Source organism: Labrus mixtus, chromosome 10, assembly GCF_963584025.1.
Source record: "Labrus mixtus chromosome 10, fLabMix1.1, whole genome shotgun sequence".
Taxonomy (NCBI): domain Eukaryota; kingdom Metazoa; phylum Chordata; class Actinopteri; order Labriformes; family Labridae; genus Labrus; species Labrus mixtus.
The window spans coordinates 10,151,762-10,170,224 of record NC_083621.1 but is presented as its reverse complement, the minus strand read 5'-3'; the positions used below and the strand labels follow the sequence as shown (position 1 = coordinate 10,170,224).

At 42.8% G+C, this 18,463-nt stretch overlaps 2 protein-coding genes across 4 annotated transcripts in view; one reads left to right on the top strand and one right to left on the bottom strand.

The window, feature by feature from the left end:
• Window positions 1-13,679, bottom strand: part of LOC132981923 (serine/threonine-protein phosphatase 2A 55 kDa regulatory subunit B gamma isoform) — a 28,109-nt gene extending 14,430 nt beyond the window's left edge. The window contains exons 1-3 of one of the 3 annotated variants that reach the window (XM_061048056.1): window positions 13,456-13,678; window positions 12,711-13,052; window positions 8,891-9,047 (exon numbers count right to left, since the gene is read on the bottom strand). In XM_061048056.1, the coding sequence (XP_060904039.1) occupies window positions 8,891-8,972 (82 nt within the window). In that variant the 5' untranslated portion in view covers window positions 8,973-9,047; window positions 12,711-13,052; window positions 13,456-13,678. Of the gene's footprint in view, window positions 1-8,890; window positions 9,048-12,710; window positions 13,053-13,455 lie in introns of all 3 variants that reach the window. The other 2 variants (XM_061048057.1, XM_061048059.1) reach the window with 2 other exon arrangements.
• Window positions 1-18,463, top strand: part of selenoh (selenoprotein H) — a 291,866-nt gene that overhangs the window by 120,490 nt on the left and 152,913 nt on the right. The window lies entirely within an intron of this gene.

Genomic DNA, 18,463 nt, shown 5'->3' with positions numbered 1-18,463 from the left:
GTGATGGTGTTGGTGGTGGTGGTTTTGGTGTTGGTGGTGGTGTTTGTGATGGTGTTGGTGGTGGAGGTGGTGGTGGAGGTGGTGGTGTTTGTGTTTGTGATGGTGTTGGTGGTGTTGGTGTTTGTGGTGGTGTTTGTGATGGTGTTGGTGGTGGTGTTGGTGGTGGTGGTGGTGTTGGTGTTGGTGTTGGTGGTGGTGGTGGTGTTGGTGTTGGTGTTGGTGTTGGTGGTGTTTGTGATGGTGTTGGTGGTGGTGGTGGTGTTGGTGTTGGTGTTTGTGGTGGTGTTTGTGATGGTGGTGGTGTTTGTGGTGGTGGTGGTGGTGTTTGTGTTTGTGATGGTGTTGGTGGTGGTGTTGATGTTGGTGGTGTTGGTGTTGGTGTTTGTAATGGTGTTGGTGTTGGTGGTGGTGTTTGTGATGGTGTTGGTGTTTGTGGTGGTGTTTGTGATGGTGTTGATGTTGGTGGTGTTGGTGGTGGTGTTTGTGATGGTGTTGGTGGTGGTGTTGATGTTGGTGGTGTTGGTGGTGGTGTTTGTAATGGTGTTGGTGTTGGTGGTGGTGTTTGTGATGGTGTTGGTGTTTGTGGTGGTGTTTGTGATGGTGTTGATGTTGATGTTGGTGGTGTTGGTGGTGGTGTTTGTGATGGTGTTGGTGTTTGTGGTGGTGTTTGTGATGGTGTTGATGTTGATGTTGGTGGTGTTGGTGGTGGTGTTTGTGATGGTGTTGGTGGTGGTGTTGATGTTGATGGTGGTGTTTGTAATGGTGTTGGTGTTCGTGGTGTTTGTGATGGTGTTGGTGGTGGTGTTGGTGGTGTTGGTGGTGGTGTTGGTGGTGGTGTTTGTGTTGGTGTTGGTGGTGTTTGTGATGGTGTTGGTGGTGGTGTTTGTGATGGTGTTGGTGGTGGTGTTGGTGGTGGTGTTTGTGTTGGTGTTGGTGGTGTTTGTGATGGTGTTGGTGGTGGTGTTTGTGATGGTGTTGGTGGTGGTGTTTGTGATGGTGTTGGTGTTTGTGATGGTGTAGGTGGTGGTGTTTGTGATGGTGTTTGTGGTGGTGTTGGTGTTGGTGGTGTTTGTGATGGTGTTGGTGTTGGTGGTGTTTGTGATGGTGTTGGTGGTGTTTGTGATGGTGGTGTTGGTGGTGGTGTTGGTGGTGTTTGTGTTGGTGTTGGTGGTGTTTGTGATGGTGTTGGTGTTGGTGGTGTTTGTGATGGTGTTGGTGGTGGTGTTTGTGATGGTGTTTGTGGTGGTGTTGGTGTTGGTGGTGTTTGTGATGGTGTTGGTGTTGGTGGTGTTTGTGATGGTGTTGGTGTTGGTGGTGTTTGTGATGGTGTTGGTGTTGGTGGTGTTTGTGATGGTGTTGGTGTTGGTGGTGTTTGTGATGGTGTTGGTGGTGGTGTTTGTGATGGTGTTTGTGGTGGTGTTGGTGTTGGTGGTGTTTGTGATGGTGTTGGTGTTGGTGGTGTTTGTGATGGTGTTGGTGTTGGTGGTGTTTGTGATGGTGTTGGTGGTGGTGTTTGTGATGGTGTTTGTGGTGGTGTTGGTGTTGGTGGTGTTTGTGATGGTGTTGGTGGTGTTTGTGATGGTGTTTGTGGTGGTGTTGGTGGTGTTGGTTGAGAGGGGGTTAAGCTTGATTGATTGAACAAAGTTGCAATATGATCAAAGCATTATGTCCATTAGCAGGAATAAAATGACATGTTAAATAACCTTACGCCACACATGAAAGAAAACAGGATACACAGACTACTGTTGATGACGACAGACAGACTGATACAGACTAACTGACAAGAATAAAACAGATGGGATGTTGGGGAAATCCTGTGCAGGTGTCCCTTTTCTCCCCAAAGAAAACTGAGAATGACTCCATGCAGAATCAATAAAAGCAGTGTCATCAAAGTATCATTTGTCCCAATTGCCAATCAGTGTTGAAAGTTGTCAAACTAGCACGGCTTGCCTTTCAGTCAGCTGGGCCTTTGAAACAAGGAAGCCATGACAACAGATGATTGTTAAGACATGCGTTTATATTTTAAATGCCATTTGAAGAAATGCCTCTAAATGTTATTCAGGTATGGTGCCTTTATGTATATGTAGAGCAGGACCCCTTAAAAATCATTGTTTCAAAAACGTTCAGCTCTGTCTGCAGTGTTTCAGAGTATCACAGCAGACAGTCATCTCACTAGAACTACAAGATAATATATAAAAAAAACCTTAACTTATTCTTGATATAATTATTTGTTTAAGATAGAACAGAATAGAATAGAACAGGTCTTTATTGTCCACCAAAGTCGAAAATTTGCATCAGGCTCCTCAGATACACATCAGACTATTTGACACATATCTGTGATCCCATTGTGGTCAGGCTCGAGTAAAAGTGACAAATTGATCATCGTGTGTTGATATTTCACAACGTCATTAAACTGATTTCTATTCTAACATCAATCCGGCTTATCTACCACAATTGAACCTAATTTATTTTTAAGTCACTAATGTGTTAATACCAAGCATCAGAAGTGAACTCAATATTCAGCCAAGTGAAGTTCCAGATCCTTGGTTGAACAGTTTTCATACTTTTCATACTATAATTCAGCTATGTTAAGCACAGTGAGTTGCTGGTGGGTCTGACCACCATGATGATCGCAGTCATAGCGGTGTCCTTCTGAGATGATCATAATCAACCACAGTTCCAAAAAAACACGTTCTCAAGGTTTTGCCATCAAAAAGCCTGTGCTGTTCTCTTAACGATATATATTCACCAACGGAAGGATCCAGGGACTTGTTCAGCTTTTAGTTCAGCAGTTTAGCTGCTTTGGGGCAGTAAGTCTGTCGCTATATTTATATAGTGTAAATCCTATACAATGATTAGATCAGTGAACTATTAATAACGCCTGCGCCTGAACAAGAAACCGTTAAAACATGGACATGCAATCAGATGAATAAGACAGCTTCAATTGTATTCACTCTGCAAGAACTTTTTTTTTTTAAAGACGATATCATGCAATCTAGCAGAAAATTTTGCTTTAGATGTAATTTATACAATTTACTTCATTACTGCCAAACATAGACAAAGACCTAGTACATTAGTCCCCAACCTGGGGTCAAAGCCCCCCGATTGGGAGTGCTAAAGATCAAAGAGGGGCTTTGTCTGCTCTGGGGTGCTCAAAATTAAATTTGCACAAATTATTTAAAATCATGATAACACACTTACTGGATTGTTCATTCAAAGGTGTGTAGAATAAAACTGTGTAAAAGAAACATTTCTCCTCAATCAAAAGTATCAGGCTACTTCAGCCGTTTGCACATATGCACTCATAAAAATGTCTAGATCATTTCATCCTGACCCGGCTACAAATGCTCCTCACAGCTGGAGACTATCCCTGTCAGGGGGGGGGGGGGGGGGGTCGGGGGGGTCGGGGGGGTCTCCTGAGGTAAGACGTGACGTAAAAAAAAAGACGCGGAAGTAGCTGAAGCAGCAACAGATTCTGCTATATGATGCTATAATGGGAATATTTTCCTTAATATCAATGGAATGACAATATCAACAAAAGAGTGGAGAGCAACATACTGACGAACAGAAAACATAATGCAGCCGTTTAATTGCGTGCACGGAGATCGTAGCTGTAGCGTACATACACTATGCAACGTGTAGCAGTCGCAGTAATCACTACCCTCTCCCATTGGCTCGGGGGTGAATTCTCAGGATCATTTCCTGCTGCATTCTCACATCCGCTCATACAGACTTTTCCGCAGCGGAAAAAATACTAGGGGTCTGGTAGGAGAAACTCCGGGTGAAGTCTGAGCGATGTTTGATGTAGCTCCTCCTGGAAATATCAGGAGTTTTTCAGGAGTTTTCTGCAAGTGTGAAAGCCCTATTAGTCAGTCGCATTCATTCAAGAAGACAATCAACTTTTATGCTATGTTTCGACAGAACTGAATCAGTTTTTTTCTTGTGGGTCCTGGGCAGTCTCAGCTTCTCTTATATATATATATATATATATATGTATCTAAGTACGGGGCGGGCTGCAAGGAGAGAGGTTGGGAACCACTGACCTGGTATAAAGACGATCAAAGACAAGGAAAAAACTGCTTTCATACCATAACAAACTGTGAAGAAAAATACATTCTTCAAACCAATGCTACCTGAAAAATCACAAAGCCCTCTTAGCCGTATTTCCAAATGATGTTTAAGGAAATGTAGACGGAAGCTGTACCATCTATAGGCAGACTAACAAAGTGCATTTGGACTGACTGTGTTGAAGCCTACACACCCATTCTGCCTCAAAGACATATTTGTAAAGCAAAAACTCAAACACCGCTGTCCACCAAATAAATAATATCCTGAGGATGTCACAGATTTGATTTTAAAACGAGACTCATTTCACAAGCTTGAGTCCACTGAGCTCATTTTTCAGCAAACCATTGTCCATAAAAATAGAGTGTGTTATTGAGGGTCTGACTGATTCAAATCTGGAGCCTCTCCATCCATTCTGCAGTGGCCTTGGGAGAGAGATTTTTATGATGAAGGGAGGCAGGGACTTCTCCTCATTCTCAACACCGACACAACCTCATACACTCTGGTCGTCACACACTTCATGTATTACTGGTTACCACTCTCTGTCTCTCCCTTTCCGTCATTTTTTTCACTGTTTTGTGATTTCTTGGTCACTGTAGAACCTTCTCTATTTTCATTTTTTGGTTTCAGTCTCCCCCCCCCCCCCCCACCACACACACACACCCTCAGATTTTTTTACTCATCTCTTGTCCCAAGATAATTTTTCTGCCCATTTCACTCTCTTATCTTCTTCTTGATTGTTCAACCACATTCATCTCTCTCTCTCTCTCTCTCTCTCTCTCTCTCTCTCTCTCTCTCTCTCCACCTCATCCCTCCCCCACTGCACTCTGCCGCCTAGCTGTAGGTTAGCTTGCATGTACTGGTGGTGATGCTGGTAGTGGAAGAATGGAAAGGATGGAAAAAAAGGGAGGTGGAGGGAAGAGGCCGTGGGGGTGGGGTGGGGGGGGGGGGTGGTCCTTCGGTGAACAGGGGGTTGCCATGGAAACAGGCAGAGCCAACCAGTAGCAGCAGTACTCGTAGCGGTTAGCCGTATAAGGCAATCTGGTGGAAAGGAGGAAGTGGGATTCATCAATCCAATTCTCGCAGGAAGGAGTGCTGAAGAATAATTATGGTGCTGCAGTTTTGTCCACTGACAAACTAAATTAATAAATTAATATCAGGAGATGCAGAGGGAGCTGGGGTCCAACTTGAGGATGTGCACATAATTAATGCACACTCAAAACTGATGACACGAGTTTAAAAAAAAAAACAACCTACACATGCAGTGAAATTTAAAAAATAAAAACTAACCATGCACACTTGGCAGCTTAACATAAAGATACATCTACTATGTGGGCTTGATGTTCTGTGTGTGCACATTTACAGATAAATGTGACACAGAGAAAGAGCTAAGCTAAGCAATACTCTGTGAGTGGCACACAGTGAAGCTGAATAAAATATGGAGCACACACTCTCCTCTCTCATCCTCTGTTTGTTCTCAATCTGAAGCCACTTCATCTTTCTTTTCTTCTCCCTTTTACTAATAGACACTCACATACACACACACACACACCTTCACAAACACACACAGCTCACACACCCATCTGGCTCTCTGATGCTCTTTATTAGAAAAAACAGCAGACAGAATAAAACGAGTCATAATACAAACTACTGCAGAAACAAGCTTCATCACAAGAGCTCAAGCTGTAAATCAGTGTATTGTAGGGTGGATGTGAGTGTGTGTGTGTGTGTGCTACAGTATAGCAAGTAAGCTGTGGCTGCCTCCAACAGACAGTCCATTAGCATCAGCAGGCCTGTCTGACTCATTGTGATGCTACAGGAGCTAGGGACGCACGCTGTGACTGCAAGTACAGGCGCCCACACATACAGTACACATCAATACAAAACAACAGCACACAAACATGAATGAACCCAAAGACACAGAGATCCTTTAAACACACTCAAAAGTGATAAACACCAAACAAGCAAACACTCAAAAGCACTGTGAAGAGGCAGCAGCTCCTCAACATAGAAGATGAAACAAAGACTATTTTAGGTGATTTATCAGTGTTTTCAAGTCACTACGCCGGAGGCTGATTCCTGATCCGTCTTTTAATAAAGCTGAGATATTCTATGTTTTATATCATTTTTATCATGACAATTTTTGGGAACAGTTTTGGGATGATGGTTAAAAAAAACCCCACAATTTTGAGATGTCTCCTTGCGCTCTAAAGATGGTAATGGTTAGACTGAACAAAGCAGAGTGTCAGAAAGTTAGTTTTACATAACAATCAATCTGAATATGTCATCTGGGGCTTGAGAGATTAATAATGACAATAATCAAAGACACTAGGAGAGGAGAGGAGAGGAGAGGAGAGGAGAGGGGAGGAGAGGAGAGGAGAGGAGAGGAGAGGGGAGGGGAGGAGAGGAGAGGAGAGGAGAGGAGAGGGGAGGAGAGGAGAGGAGAGGAGAGGGGAGGAGAGGAGAGGAGGCAGTATCAAGGGAGGGGGGTTTTCTTTTTTTTTTGTAATGCTGGTTTGGGGACAGAGAGGGGAGCAGACATCCAACCGTCCCAATTATAGATATCTTAGGTCTGAGTAAACACGGACCATTAAAGCCGAGCCAAATACACACTCCTTAAAAGCGAGGACCAGTCAGCACTCAGCAGGAGATGTCTGTCTTTTTGTGTGTGTGTGTGTGTGTGTGTGTGTGTGTGTGTGTGTGTGTGTGTGTGTGTGTGTGTGTGTGTGTGTGTCTGCATGCTGCTGCTCAAGCAGCCCGCATTTCCTGTGTACGTGTGCACAAGTGTGTGTACTCAATTATCCTGTAGAGAAATAAATGGGATGGAGGGAGAAGGGGAAGAGGAGGGAGAGAAGGAGATGAGGGGGGAGAGTGCCGGAGGGAGATGTTAAATTGATCCCTATCCAGCAGTTTTGGAGTTATCTGGAAAAACGTCAGGTGCATGTGTTTGCGTTAGAGGTGCACATGTGTGTGGAGGAGTGATTTAAGCCCGGCACAGCAGGGAATCTGCCATTTCTCCAAACACACATCGGCACAATGGAGCAGAGCTGGTGTGAGCCTAATGGTTATGGACACAAACAATTAGACTCCCAAACTGAACCAGCTTCAGCTGCAAGTGTGAGTTACACGTGTAGTCCTACTCCGCAGCACTTCAAAGACGTCTTCTAACTGCATCAATTCTCAAAACTGCGATGTGGGATTGATCCTGAATACAAATCTGTTTGTTTTTCACTCTATAGCTGTTTTCAAATATGCTGTCCGGAAAATTTCTAAAGAATTTCAGGAGAACTGCCCCTTGAAATCCTCTTGATCTGGTTGTTCACACATGCAACTCACAGCGGCAGACTCTCCCTGTCGGAAGGGAGGGGGGGGGGGGGGGGGTGGGGGGGGGGGGTAAAAAGAATGACATGTAAGTGGTCGACGAAGCAACAGAGTCCACTGTACAACTCTATAATGTCTTTATATCAATGCTATGTGTACTTACACAGAATCACAATATCAACTAAAGAGAGGAGGATAACATACTGGCGAACAGAAACCATAATGCAGCCGTTTGAGTACATGTACAGAGACGGCAACGGTCGTGTGCATACATGATACAGTCCATGGTTGTGCCCCCTCGCAGGGAATCTACATCCCTTCTCACTAGCTCGAGGTGAACTCTCCTGATTATATCCTGCTGCAGTCTTACATCCGCTCAATCGAGCTTCATGCAGGGAAAATACTAGAGGGTCGGCAGGAGAAACTCCAGATAAAGTCAGAGTGAAAAATTTGACTATTTGTGTTCACACGTGCAGCTCACCCTGAAATTCCACCCGGAGTATTTCAAGTGTTAAGCGCAGGTATGAAAAACGCTTAACATTCAAAAGATCATGAGTGCTGCTTATTCAAACCCAATCTCAACATATACTGATACTGTGTTATGGCTAAAGTAATATGCCATAAATAATGATATGAAATCCTCTATTCAGAAATTCCTCTTCCTTTTTAGACACTGTCACAGTAACCATTCTCTTTTTATAGAGCAGTAATGATTAGTTGACAAAAATCCTTCTGCAAGGGAATTTGGCTTTTGAGGAATTGTCTTTTTGTAGTCAAAAAATGCATAAAATTGGCAGGATCCACCTGCACAGATGCATATTTTTTTTAACTTTAACTTTTTAATTAATATAAAACATGTAATCATGAATCAGTAAATAGCAAAACACCATTTTTAGTCCCATCTGTGTGTGTGTAACGACGTCTGTATAGTGCATGCACACTGTACATTTGTTCAGGGCTTTTGACTGTGTGTCTTTAGATGTTTGTCTGCATGGTTGTGATGAGGGAGATGTTGGAGTAGCTGTTCTTTTAAGGAGACTAGGTGTCGTCTGGTCAAGCTATTTAAAGATATCATTCGCAATCCCTCACAAACATGCACGCAGAATACACACTGAAGCACGCAGACTGAGACAGAAAAAAAAAAGGCAGGTGCAAAAATAGTAATACAAAAAAGGATGAGGCTAACAGAAAGATATAAAGTGATATTCAAGATATTTTTAACACTCAGACCCAACCAGACAGAATTCATGTGGCTCACACTAATCCCTCACACACACAGACACACGCACATGCACACACACACACACACACACACACACACACACACACACACACACACACACACAAACACACACACTCTCAATCCAATCACAGATACACACTCTGACATCTAGACACCCACACGCAGGGACACATTTCAAGTCAGTCTCACACGTCACTCTGGGGTCATGTGGGGAAACTAAAGAGATAGGACCTTTGGGAAGGAAGAGGAGAGAGCACACACCTTCAGTGTAAGAGGCAAACGGCTCGGGCTCCAGAGAAAGGGTGGTGATGTCGGAGCACAGGACCTGGATGGGGCTCAACATCCTGGGGGAGGACTCCAGGGTGGAGAGGGGTGGACAGGATGGGCGCAGCTCTTCAGGCTATAGCCAGGAGCAGCCCTGCAAGAGGAGCAAGGACGGAAGGGAGGAGGAAAGGAGGGAGCAGGGCAACAAGGAGGAGCAGAGGGGAAGGAAGGAGCGGGGAGGGGTGGGTTAAGGGTAGGGACTGAGTTACTGCATCACCACTTTTGGCCATGAGTACTCACCAGAGAAAAAAAAGTGATGGATTGGATGTAAGATGAAGATATGATACTTTTGTATCTATACAACATGATGTATTGACATGTTGGGTTTGGCAGGAAGACAAGCAAAACATGCAGGATGGACAGAGATAGACAGAGCCTCAAAGTGTCTTGATTGGCCATTTTTAAATGACAATCTTCACAAGTCTCCTCGGGTTATTTTTATTTTTGATAAGTCGCACACACAATTGTGTAATAAAAGCCCAGTGCAATTTGAGTTTGTGTGAGAAACAGGAGTGCAGTTTGACAATAAATGAAATGCAGACGAGCTAGTAAATAATCATGTCTAAGATGTTGCTTTTAGTGTCCCTTAAACCCTTATATTTATTGACACATATTTGTTGTGTTTACAGAGGCTATGATACCAAGAGTTTGTCTGAAAGCATCCCTTGTTTTTCCTACTTTTACATTGAGTGCCCAGTGACATGTTTGTTTCAAGAGGTTCTGATTCAAAGTTTTTTTTTTTTTTGTTTTTTTTTTAAGATTTATTTTTAGGCTTTTTCTGCCTTTATTTGAGAGATAGGACAGTGGATAGAGTCAGAAATGAGGGAGAGAGAGAGTGGGGAACGACATGCAGGAAAGGAGCCACAGGTCGGATTTGAACCTGGGCCGCCTGCTTGGAAGACTACAGCTTCCATACATGGGGCGCGCGCACTAACCACTGCGCCACCAGCGCACCCAAAGTTTGTTGTTTTGAGTTTTTTTTTTTGTAGTTCCTATCGCAGCAGGATTGCTCCTCTCTACAGTTAATTGAGAAAACCTAAACCTCTGAGGTTATGAAACCTTACAGAATGAACTAGATTATATCAAAAACACAGCAACCCAACAACAAGATGTTTCCTTATCCCCAGTAAGTATTGCTCCTTTTTGTAGATGATACCCATTCACAGTGGGGTTACAAAGCATGAATACATTATAGATTGGAATAGGTCAAAACTTCTTTACTAATCTGCCTAAAATATCAAAAGTCTGAAGTTTGATTTGATAATAATAAAATACTCCTATTTTATTATTCATCCATCCATCCTTAAAGCATATGAGACTCCAGTCATAAGATTTTGAGTCGAACAAAAGGTGTGAGAGGGGGGGGAATAAGAGATAAAGGGAAGGGAGGGAAGCTGAGGAAGAGGGAGGTTGAGCATGACTCCCCTGTAGGAGCTAAAGGACAGGGGAATCCCCACGGGGAGATTTACAGACACACTGTTATGTATGCACACGCACATAAACACACAAAACCCCTGCAGACACCCATACACACATAGATCTGTACAAATAAAACAGACATGAATATGAATGCAACAAAATAAAAATGAACAAAGGTGAAGACACGTCAATATACAGCCATGTATAAAATCTCATGCAGCAGCTCACTATTTCTGTCTGTCTCTTTAACACACATATAATACACACACACACACACACACACACGCACGCACACACGCACAAACGCACACACGCACACACACACCCACACTCTCTCTCTCACACACACACACACACACACACACACACCCACACACTCTCTCTCACACACACACACACACACACACACACATACACACACAGACACACACACACACCCACACACTCTCTCTCACACACACAGACACACTCACACACACACACACCCACACACTCTCTCACACACACACACACACACATAAAAAGAGGCACATTGTGTTTGAGCAGCCTTCAGAACACTGTTGGATAATTGTTTGGCATACGTGCCACTTCAGCACTGGGCAATGCTGCGAGTCGCATTAGCAGACTGATGGGGAAATACTGAGAGGGGGAGGCAGTGGGGGATGGAAGTGGGGAGTAGGACGGAGGGTGGGGGATGAACATGGAGGAAAAGGTGTAGGGGGGTTGCGGTTGATGTAGAAGAAGGAGCAGGTAATGAAATTACTGTGTTTATTTGTAACAGAAAATGAGCCGCTTTTCTGGTTAGGGAGGGATTATTGCATGATTGATTTTTAGAACACAATCTGCAGTTGTGTCTCTTTTCAGGACGCCCATGTGTTGCACGGTCGTTTTCGAAAAAAACAGGGTTCAGTGGTGTGTTCACCTTGGTGTGAGCTCATCAGCAATTCACCCTGACTAATGTCTGCGTCTGCCTGAGATGTGTGGAATAATTAATACTGCCTGTATTGGTGGGTGGAGACGACCTGTCAATCATATTGGCCAAGCATGAAAAGCAGCATGTTTATCATCATGGACTGTTGCCATGGCAATAATGGATGGCTGGTGATGGATGTCAAGACGGATTTTCAGCCACTATTTCATAAAAATCCTTTTGTGAAATGGACAAAGGCACAATGGGAAATGCTGTAAGTCTAAGAGAAGATATACACAGACTGAGACAAACAAAGACAAACACTCACACACACACACACACACACACACACACATATATTCTTGAATCCCTTCATCAGTACAATATGTTGACCACAAACAGAAGCAGTTACACAATCAACAGGCGGTACTACAGCTCTCCCCTGACTACAGTGTGTGCTCCTGTGTGAAGGAAGTGATATAACAGCAAAAGAAACAGAAAGTTTAATCCCCCCCTTCCACAGTGATACGAGGATCCCAAATGAGCTCAAAACACGTTCATGACCCCCACATGATAATCCACAGAGGCGTGGCAAACAATGAGCTGAGTCCAAGAAACAGATTGAGGACAGACTGACAGGGATGCTCGTGTGCAGGTGAGATTAGTGGTGTTATTGAGATTAGCAGGAGGGGAGGTTATCCAGGGTCATAATCCACCTGTTATAGAACACAAACCAAAGAGAATACCTTTTTTATAACGTGTGTGCTGGACTTTTTAAGATACCCCCTTGTCAGATGTGATACTCTATAAATATAATATGAATCCTGCACCTGTTCTATTCAAAAGGGCAATGCAAAAGAGAGTTCCTGTTTGCGACTATATTTCTGGCGTCTTCTTCTTGATATCGACACAGAGAAAAATACCTTTCTCCCATTGTCTGTCTCTGACATACAGACACAAACAGACACATATATATATATATATATATATATACACGCTTTCAGACCCAGGTCAGATCAATTATTCCCTGCAGTGTAACAAAAAGCTGTGTTACACAAGACAGCAAAGTGATTACAAAAGCAAAAAAAAAAAAAAAAACAGAACAGTCCTGGAAGATTAAATGATATAAGAAAAAAAAAACAGTACAAGAGGAGGGATTCAAGAGATGAAAACTTGCCTAATACAGTTCAATTTAGCAGAGAGGAGGATTGTACTCCCTAGTTCTTGTTGCTGTCTGAACAACACAGAGCTTAAATAAGATTAGGAGCTTTCCTGAGCTTGTTTAATCTAACAGGCTAACTAAGCATATACACACTTCCACTCACATGCCAGAACTATAACTCATAGTACATACAAGGACAAGGGCAGACTTTAAAACCTGCTTATGAAAATACAGAACCATACAGCCTCCTTTTGTGATCTTCTTACCTTCAGTCACATAGTTGTGGTCGGGGAGGAAGCCGCGGTGGTTGAGCGTCGGGTTGGCGTCAGTGTCTTCGCCCATCAGCAGGGCTGGGGAGAGCGCCCGTTCCGGTGGGGCAGCGTGGTGGTGGCAGATCGGCGGTGGAGGGGGTGGTGGTTGGGATGCTGGCCAGCCAAGAGCCCATAATGCTGCTCGCTGATGCCTCCTCAGCACAGGCGCGTAGAGCCGTCCATCCTATCCTTTAAATGTGGATGAGGGGCAGGCAAGGAGGGAGTGGGCCGGTCCCGGAGGAGGGGCTGGTGCACTTAAAGAGTCCACAGAACTGTTTCAGAGAGCAAGATGATGACCTGCAGGAGGATGTTTATTATAAATAAGTTGGAAAAATACCAAGCGAGTTTGGTTTTTCATTATAAGAGCGCTGACACGTCCCCTGTGAGGGAGGAAGAAAAAAATCCACTCCGCAGCTGCTAAGTCCAGGTGTGGCCAGAGCAATTCTTCTCTCTCACAAACACACACAACATACAAGACCCTGTTCTCTGTGTCATGGGTAACGTCTCTAGTTTTTAATGGATGCTCCAAAAGAAGAGAGGAGAGGAGATTAGGAGGAGAAGGAGGAGAGTGGGGGGAGGGTGGAGAGGGATGAGCAGAGCCCCTGGTTGATGTATCTGCAGTGCTGCTGCTGCTTCTGCAGTAAACTCACACAAGCATGGACACACACACATAAGCAGCGAGGCAAATATACGCACTCACCTACACACTCTGCAGCTTTTGGGTCAGGTACTCCTCGGTGGATCCTCCATGAATAACCTCTCTGTCCTTCTCGGTGGGTTACTGTCTCTTTGGTTTCTCGGCTCATCCAGAGCAAGGAGGGAAAATCCTGCTGGCTTTGCGTTCTGCAGCAGCCTGCGCTCTGGCGTCTGTATGAAAGCCAGAGTGAGAGGTAGAGAGAGGGGGAGGGAGAGTGTGAGAGAGAGAGAGAGAGAGAGAGAGAGAGAGAGAGAGAGAGAGAGGATCTGTCCTGCTGCGCTGGTACGTGCGAGATGCATCAGAGCAGGACCCGCCCACTTCTCTGTGCAGCCAATCATCAAAAAGCTGAGATGTGCCTGACCACCACTGACTGCAGGTGATTAGACCTGATGAAGAAGCAGTGAGGGACAGAGGAGTGGGCAGCTCAAGCGGAAGGGTCTTATAAGGCACTGATGGGAAAGAAAGCCGCGAGAGAAGGAGAGAGGATGAGAAGAGGAGTGTTTTACTTGACTGAGTGCTACGAACCAAAACAGTGACGACTAGAGGATTCACCTCGAGTCATAATTCAATTAGCACGGAACACACACACACTCAGTAAAACAGTTCATATTACGTAGAGATTTATTTTCATTTCATATAATGTAGGGCTGTTGGTGAATTCAATTACTGTTTATCAAACTAAAGTTGTTTAACATCATGATATTATCTTATCAAGTAGAGCTGAGCTAAGATAACAGTCTCCTCCAGCTTTCATATTATAGAAAAGATATCAGAAGGTTCTGATGTTCTCATCCAACTACAGTTCACTTTTTAAAGATGTTTAAGTATTCAAATTTTTCTGAAACTATATTATTTACTATTTAATCCAAGTCTATTTTACACATTTAAGAGAACAGCACGACCAAATTCATGAACACATGAACAAACTTGAGACACATCTGGATTTTTTTTAAATTATTCATTTATGTATGAGTCTTATTGATAGTAGGGATTTTATTAAGAATTATGATTCAGTCTAACGATAAGAGGTGTGCATTTCTGCTTTTCAAGACAATCAAATCATTATTTTGATTCTCAGGCTACACGCCAATACAGAGATCATTCTGTTATAAAGAAAACAAGATAAGATAAGTCTTATCTTATCTTAGAGATAAGAAAAAGATCAGATAAGACAGACTTTATTTATACCCCATTGGGAGGAATGCATTTGTTACAGCAGCTCCAAGTTATGGACAAAAGAAATCAAATGATAGAGGACAAAAAAATGCAAAAAAAATAAGAAACAAAGTAGTAATCATTTATGTGTACAGTATAATTTTTGTTCGCTTCTTTACAGAAAAATTGCACAAGGTTGATATCAACAATGTTAAACAAACAATGTGAAGCATTGTTGATATGGTAGGTGACTGCAAATAGCAGTATAATAAAACATTCTTTTGAATGAGATAAACATTTCCATCGTGTCTCCGAGCCTACAAGAAATCAAAGGTGACAACTGACTGTAAGAGAAATACTTAAATTCACACTCCACAACACATAGAGACGCTTCATTCGGTGTGGCAGCAGAGGGAGAGAGAGGGAGAGAGAGGGAGGGGGGTGTCTGCCACTGACAGTTGGTGCCATCACTGGTGCTGGCTGTCTGCCACCAGGCTTTGAACCCCCCCACAGCAGGGAACAAGAAGAGCTGGTTATCAGACTTACCCCAAGACTGCCAGCATCATCTGCCCCTTATCCACTTCTTACCAATGATGGGCAAGGCTCCACACAACACTGCCATATCTGCCCTACTAACTGCCCCCCACCAGCCTAACATCCACCACAAAGCTCCCCCAGGCCCACCCACTGTTTCCCATATAGCCACTGTTCGACCTGCAGCTCTCCACCCATTCACCCCAACCATATGCCACCCACTGGTTAAATCTATAAACCCTTAAGGTTTGGTGTTTAGCTACTGAGGGTCCTGACTGTGTAAGATGTGACCCTTTTGCCAAAACCAAAACAGAGAGAAGAGGTGGGGGGAAAGGCTAAGAATGTTTAATTGTTTTCAGTATACTTCTAACCACATTTATAGCTATAAATGGACTAAAAAAAAACACATTTGGAGTCATTTATAGGCCTAATGATTTTGTAGGGCTGTGTAGTTTAAAGGCAAAGGCGTTAGTCTATTAAAACAATTAATCTTTCAATTTCATAATAAATTAAGAATTTAAGTAATTTATGAAGAAAGAACCACCAAAAAAAATAGCTGATTCAAACTTCTCAAATATGTTCATATGCTTCTTTTAGTCTGTTATATCTATGGTTATATCACTCTCAGTGTAAATGCAATGACTTTTGGTTTGGTGCCTTTGTTCACTACTTGCAATTTAACAGGTTTTGGACACGATAAAGTAAAACAACGACTTGACTTATTTCGATAAAAATGATAGATTGCATAAATTGTCTGAAGGCTGTAATATTTTGTTTTGTAGCTAAACCAATTAAATACATAGGACATGAGAGGTCTATAAAAATGCAAGGCTATAACAACCTTGTAATTGGGCCACCATACCAAGACGACACGTTTTCATAATAAACCATCAATAATGCTTCCAGCAATAATAAAGAGGTCCAGATCGAACCACATTAACTGTAGAGGGTCTAAAATGATAAATGAACCCCTTCAGGTTCATCCCCCTTCCGTTCATTTCGGGAACTTGCATTTGACTGGTAACCTAATGAACAACTTCATGTGTGACTTTTGTGATTAGCATTTAACATATTGTAGAAGTTCAGCTCAAAAGTTTGTGTTTGTGATACACACGGCTAATGTGTTGCCTAGCTAAAATTAGCTAAATTATTAATATATCTTAGTTCTGGCTCGTCTTCCCCGGTCCATAAAAAGGTGAGACGTCTACGCCAGCTAGCACATTTGATGACAGTGTAGGCTACAGTGTTCAGCTTGTTAAAGGAAAACTGTCTGCTAGGAAGAAATCATTGTTAAAAAAAGAGAATGAGAATAGACGTAAACATTGTATTTACAGAGTGAAGGAACAAAGCAACATGCTGTGACTTGTTAAAAACCTCCACCAAGCAGGTGGTTGGTGGAGGTGGATGATGGTTATGTGCTAGCCACAAGTCATTTTCCACAAAAGTACCAAACCCATCGATTTTTAAAAAAATTTTAGACCAAAGAACACAATATTAATTCAGGAAAAAAATAGGTGTAACACTTTTATATTTTTGGGATTTCTTTGTTTGTTAAAATCATATAATAAAATAAAGTGCTCCCAGAAAAGTACAACAGAGAAAAGTGAACATATAGGCCTACAGATAGTGATGAACAGCTGATTACACCAAGTGAACAAAACCAGGCATGCAGCAGGTTTGTCTTTATGCAGTAAATCCAGTTCAGCTTGTCCTTGTTAACCTATCATGTCTGACCCTGAAAGCAGTCTCAGGTCCCCCATGGTGACTGTGCCATTCAGCCGTGAAGGCTTGGCCTTGGACTGGTCCTGTTACCTTGGTGACATTGGAGCATGACCACCCACCATCCACAGTGTCCCATGTGTCCTCCTGGGCTAAACCTGAGCTGCATTGTGTCCCCACATAATCTTCCTCAAGAGAGATGGTGAGAAGAGAACACTGTTGGAAAATCTTGCATTAGTGATTTACATTTAAACTAGACATCCAAGTTATCTAAGTCTTTCATTGGTTGAGGAAAACATGTGTCCTGATTGCTGTAGTCTGGGTTATCTGTTGAAAACTTAAGGATAAAACAGAAAATTCCAAAAAGATTTCAAGCTCTTAAATTGATGATTAATGTTTTGATGATTTTTTTTTTTTTAAATTAAAACAGTCATGTTGACAACTCAACATAAGACAAAAAGAAACACTCTTTGGTAAAGTCAAAGCAATCTTACCAAACCGTCCATGTGGCTATAAAAATAATATTGATCAAGATGCTGACATTTTAATTGTGATAAAAAAATAAGGTTATATTCTAAAGAAGGTATCGACCCAAATATCTCTTTAGATAATACGCAAGAAAACCTTTTGGCTTTCAATGTAGGCTGACTTTTAAGGGTTTAAAATTAAGTTTACCCAATGTTTGATCATGTGGACAAATAGACAAAATAACATTTCAAAATGATTAGCCAAAATACACGTAGCATTAGATTCAAGATACTAATTGTAAGAAGTAGAATCTCTGGTACAATATGACACAGATAAATACATTCCCCTATTTTGAGATTCAAACACATTTCATCCAGCCGACATGATAACGATCAGCATCATTCATCAGAAGCACCGAAGTGTCCAATCAGATGCAGCAATGCTTGTGAGTGTGTGTCTCTGTTGACCTGGTGCTTCTCTCCCATCCCACCCCCACTCTAACTTCCAGACACAGCCAGGGTTGCTTAGCAACCCAAGGGTGGGCTTTTGGAGAACACACACTAATTTGTGCAGACACACTCACACACATAAACACACACAGGAAACCCAGGAACTCTGAAAATGGAATATAATATAGTCCCACTCCATCACTCCATCACGCTTTGTGACCCCCAAAATGTAAAAAAAAAAAACCCAGTCTCAATTCAATGCAGTGACTGGGGCACTCTGACCACTACCCACACACATGCAAACATGTACACACAAAATCCACTTCATCCACAAAATCACTTTATCATTTGTAATTGTGACTGATTACGATTGAATTTAAGCCGGCAGCCATGAAATCAGCATTTCCAACAGACAAAGAGCTTAAGAAGATGAAAGTTAAAAGCTCTGCAGCATCTCTCCAGTCTAACACTATTAGCACATTAAGTGAGTGCTTAAATATAGTCAGCAGACGATGGATCAACTCAGTGCCATGAGCAAAGGCAGCAGTGTAATCCCCTAAAGGGAGGTTTCACTACAGTAATGGCTACCCGCATGAAACCACGGACCCTGGGGAGTGGTGGGACTGTGTAGATTATGAGCCGCCTCGGGGCGACACTAAACTCCTTATAGCACAGACACACAAGTA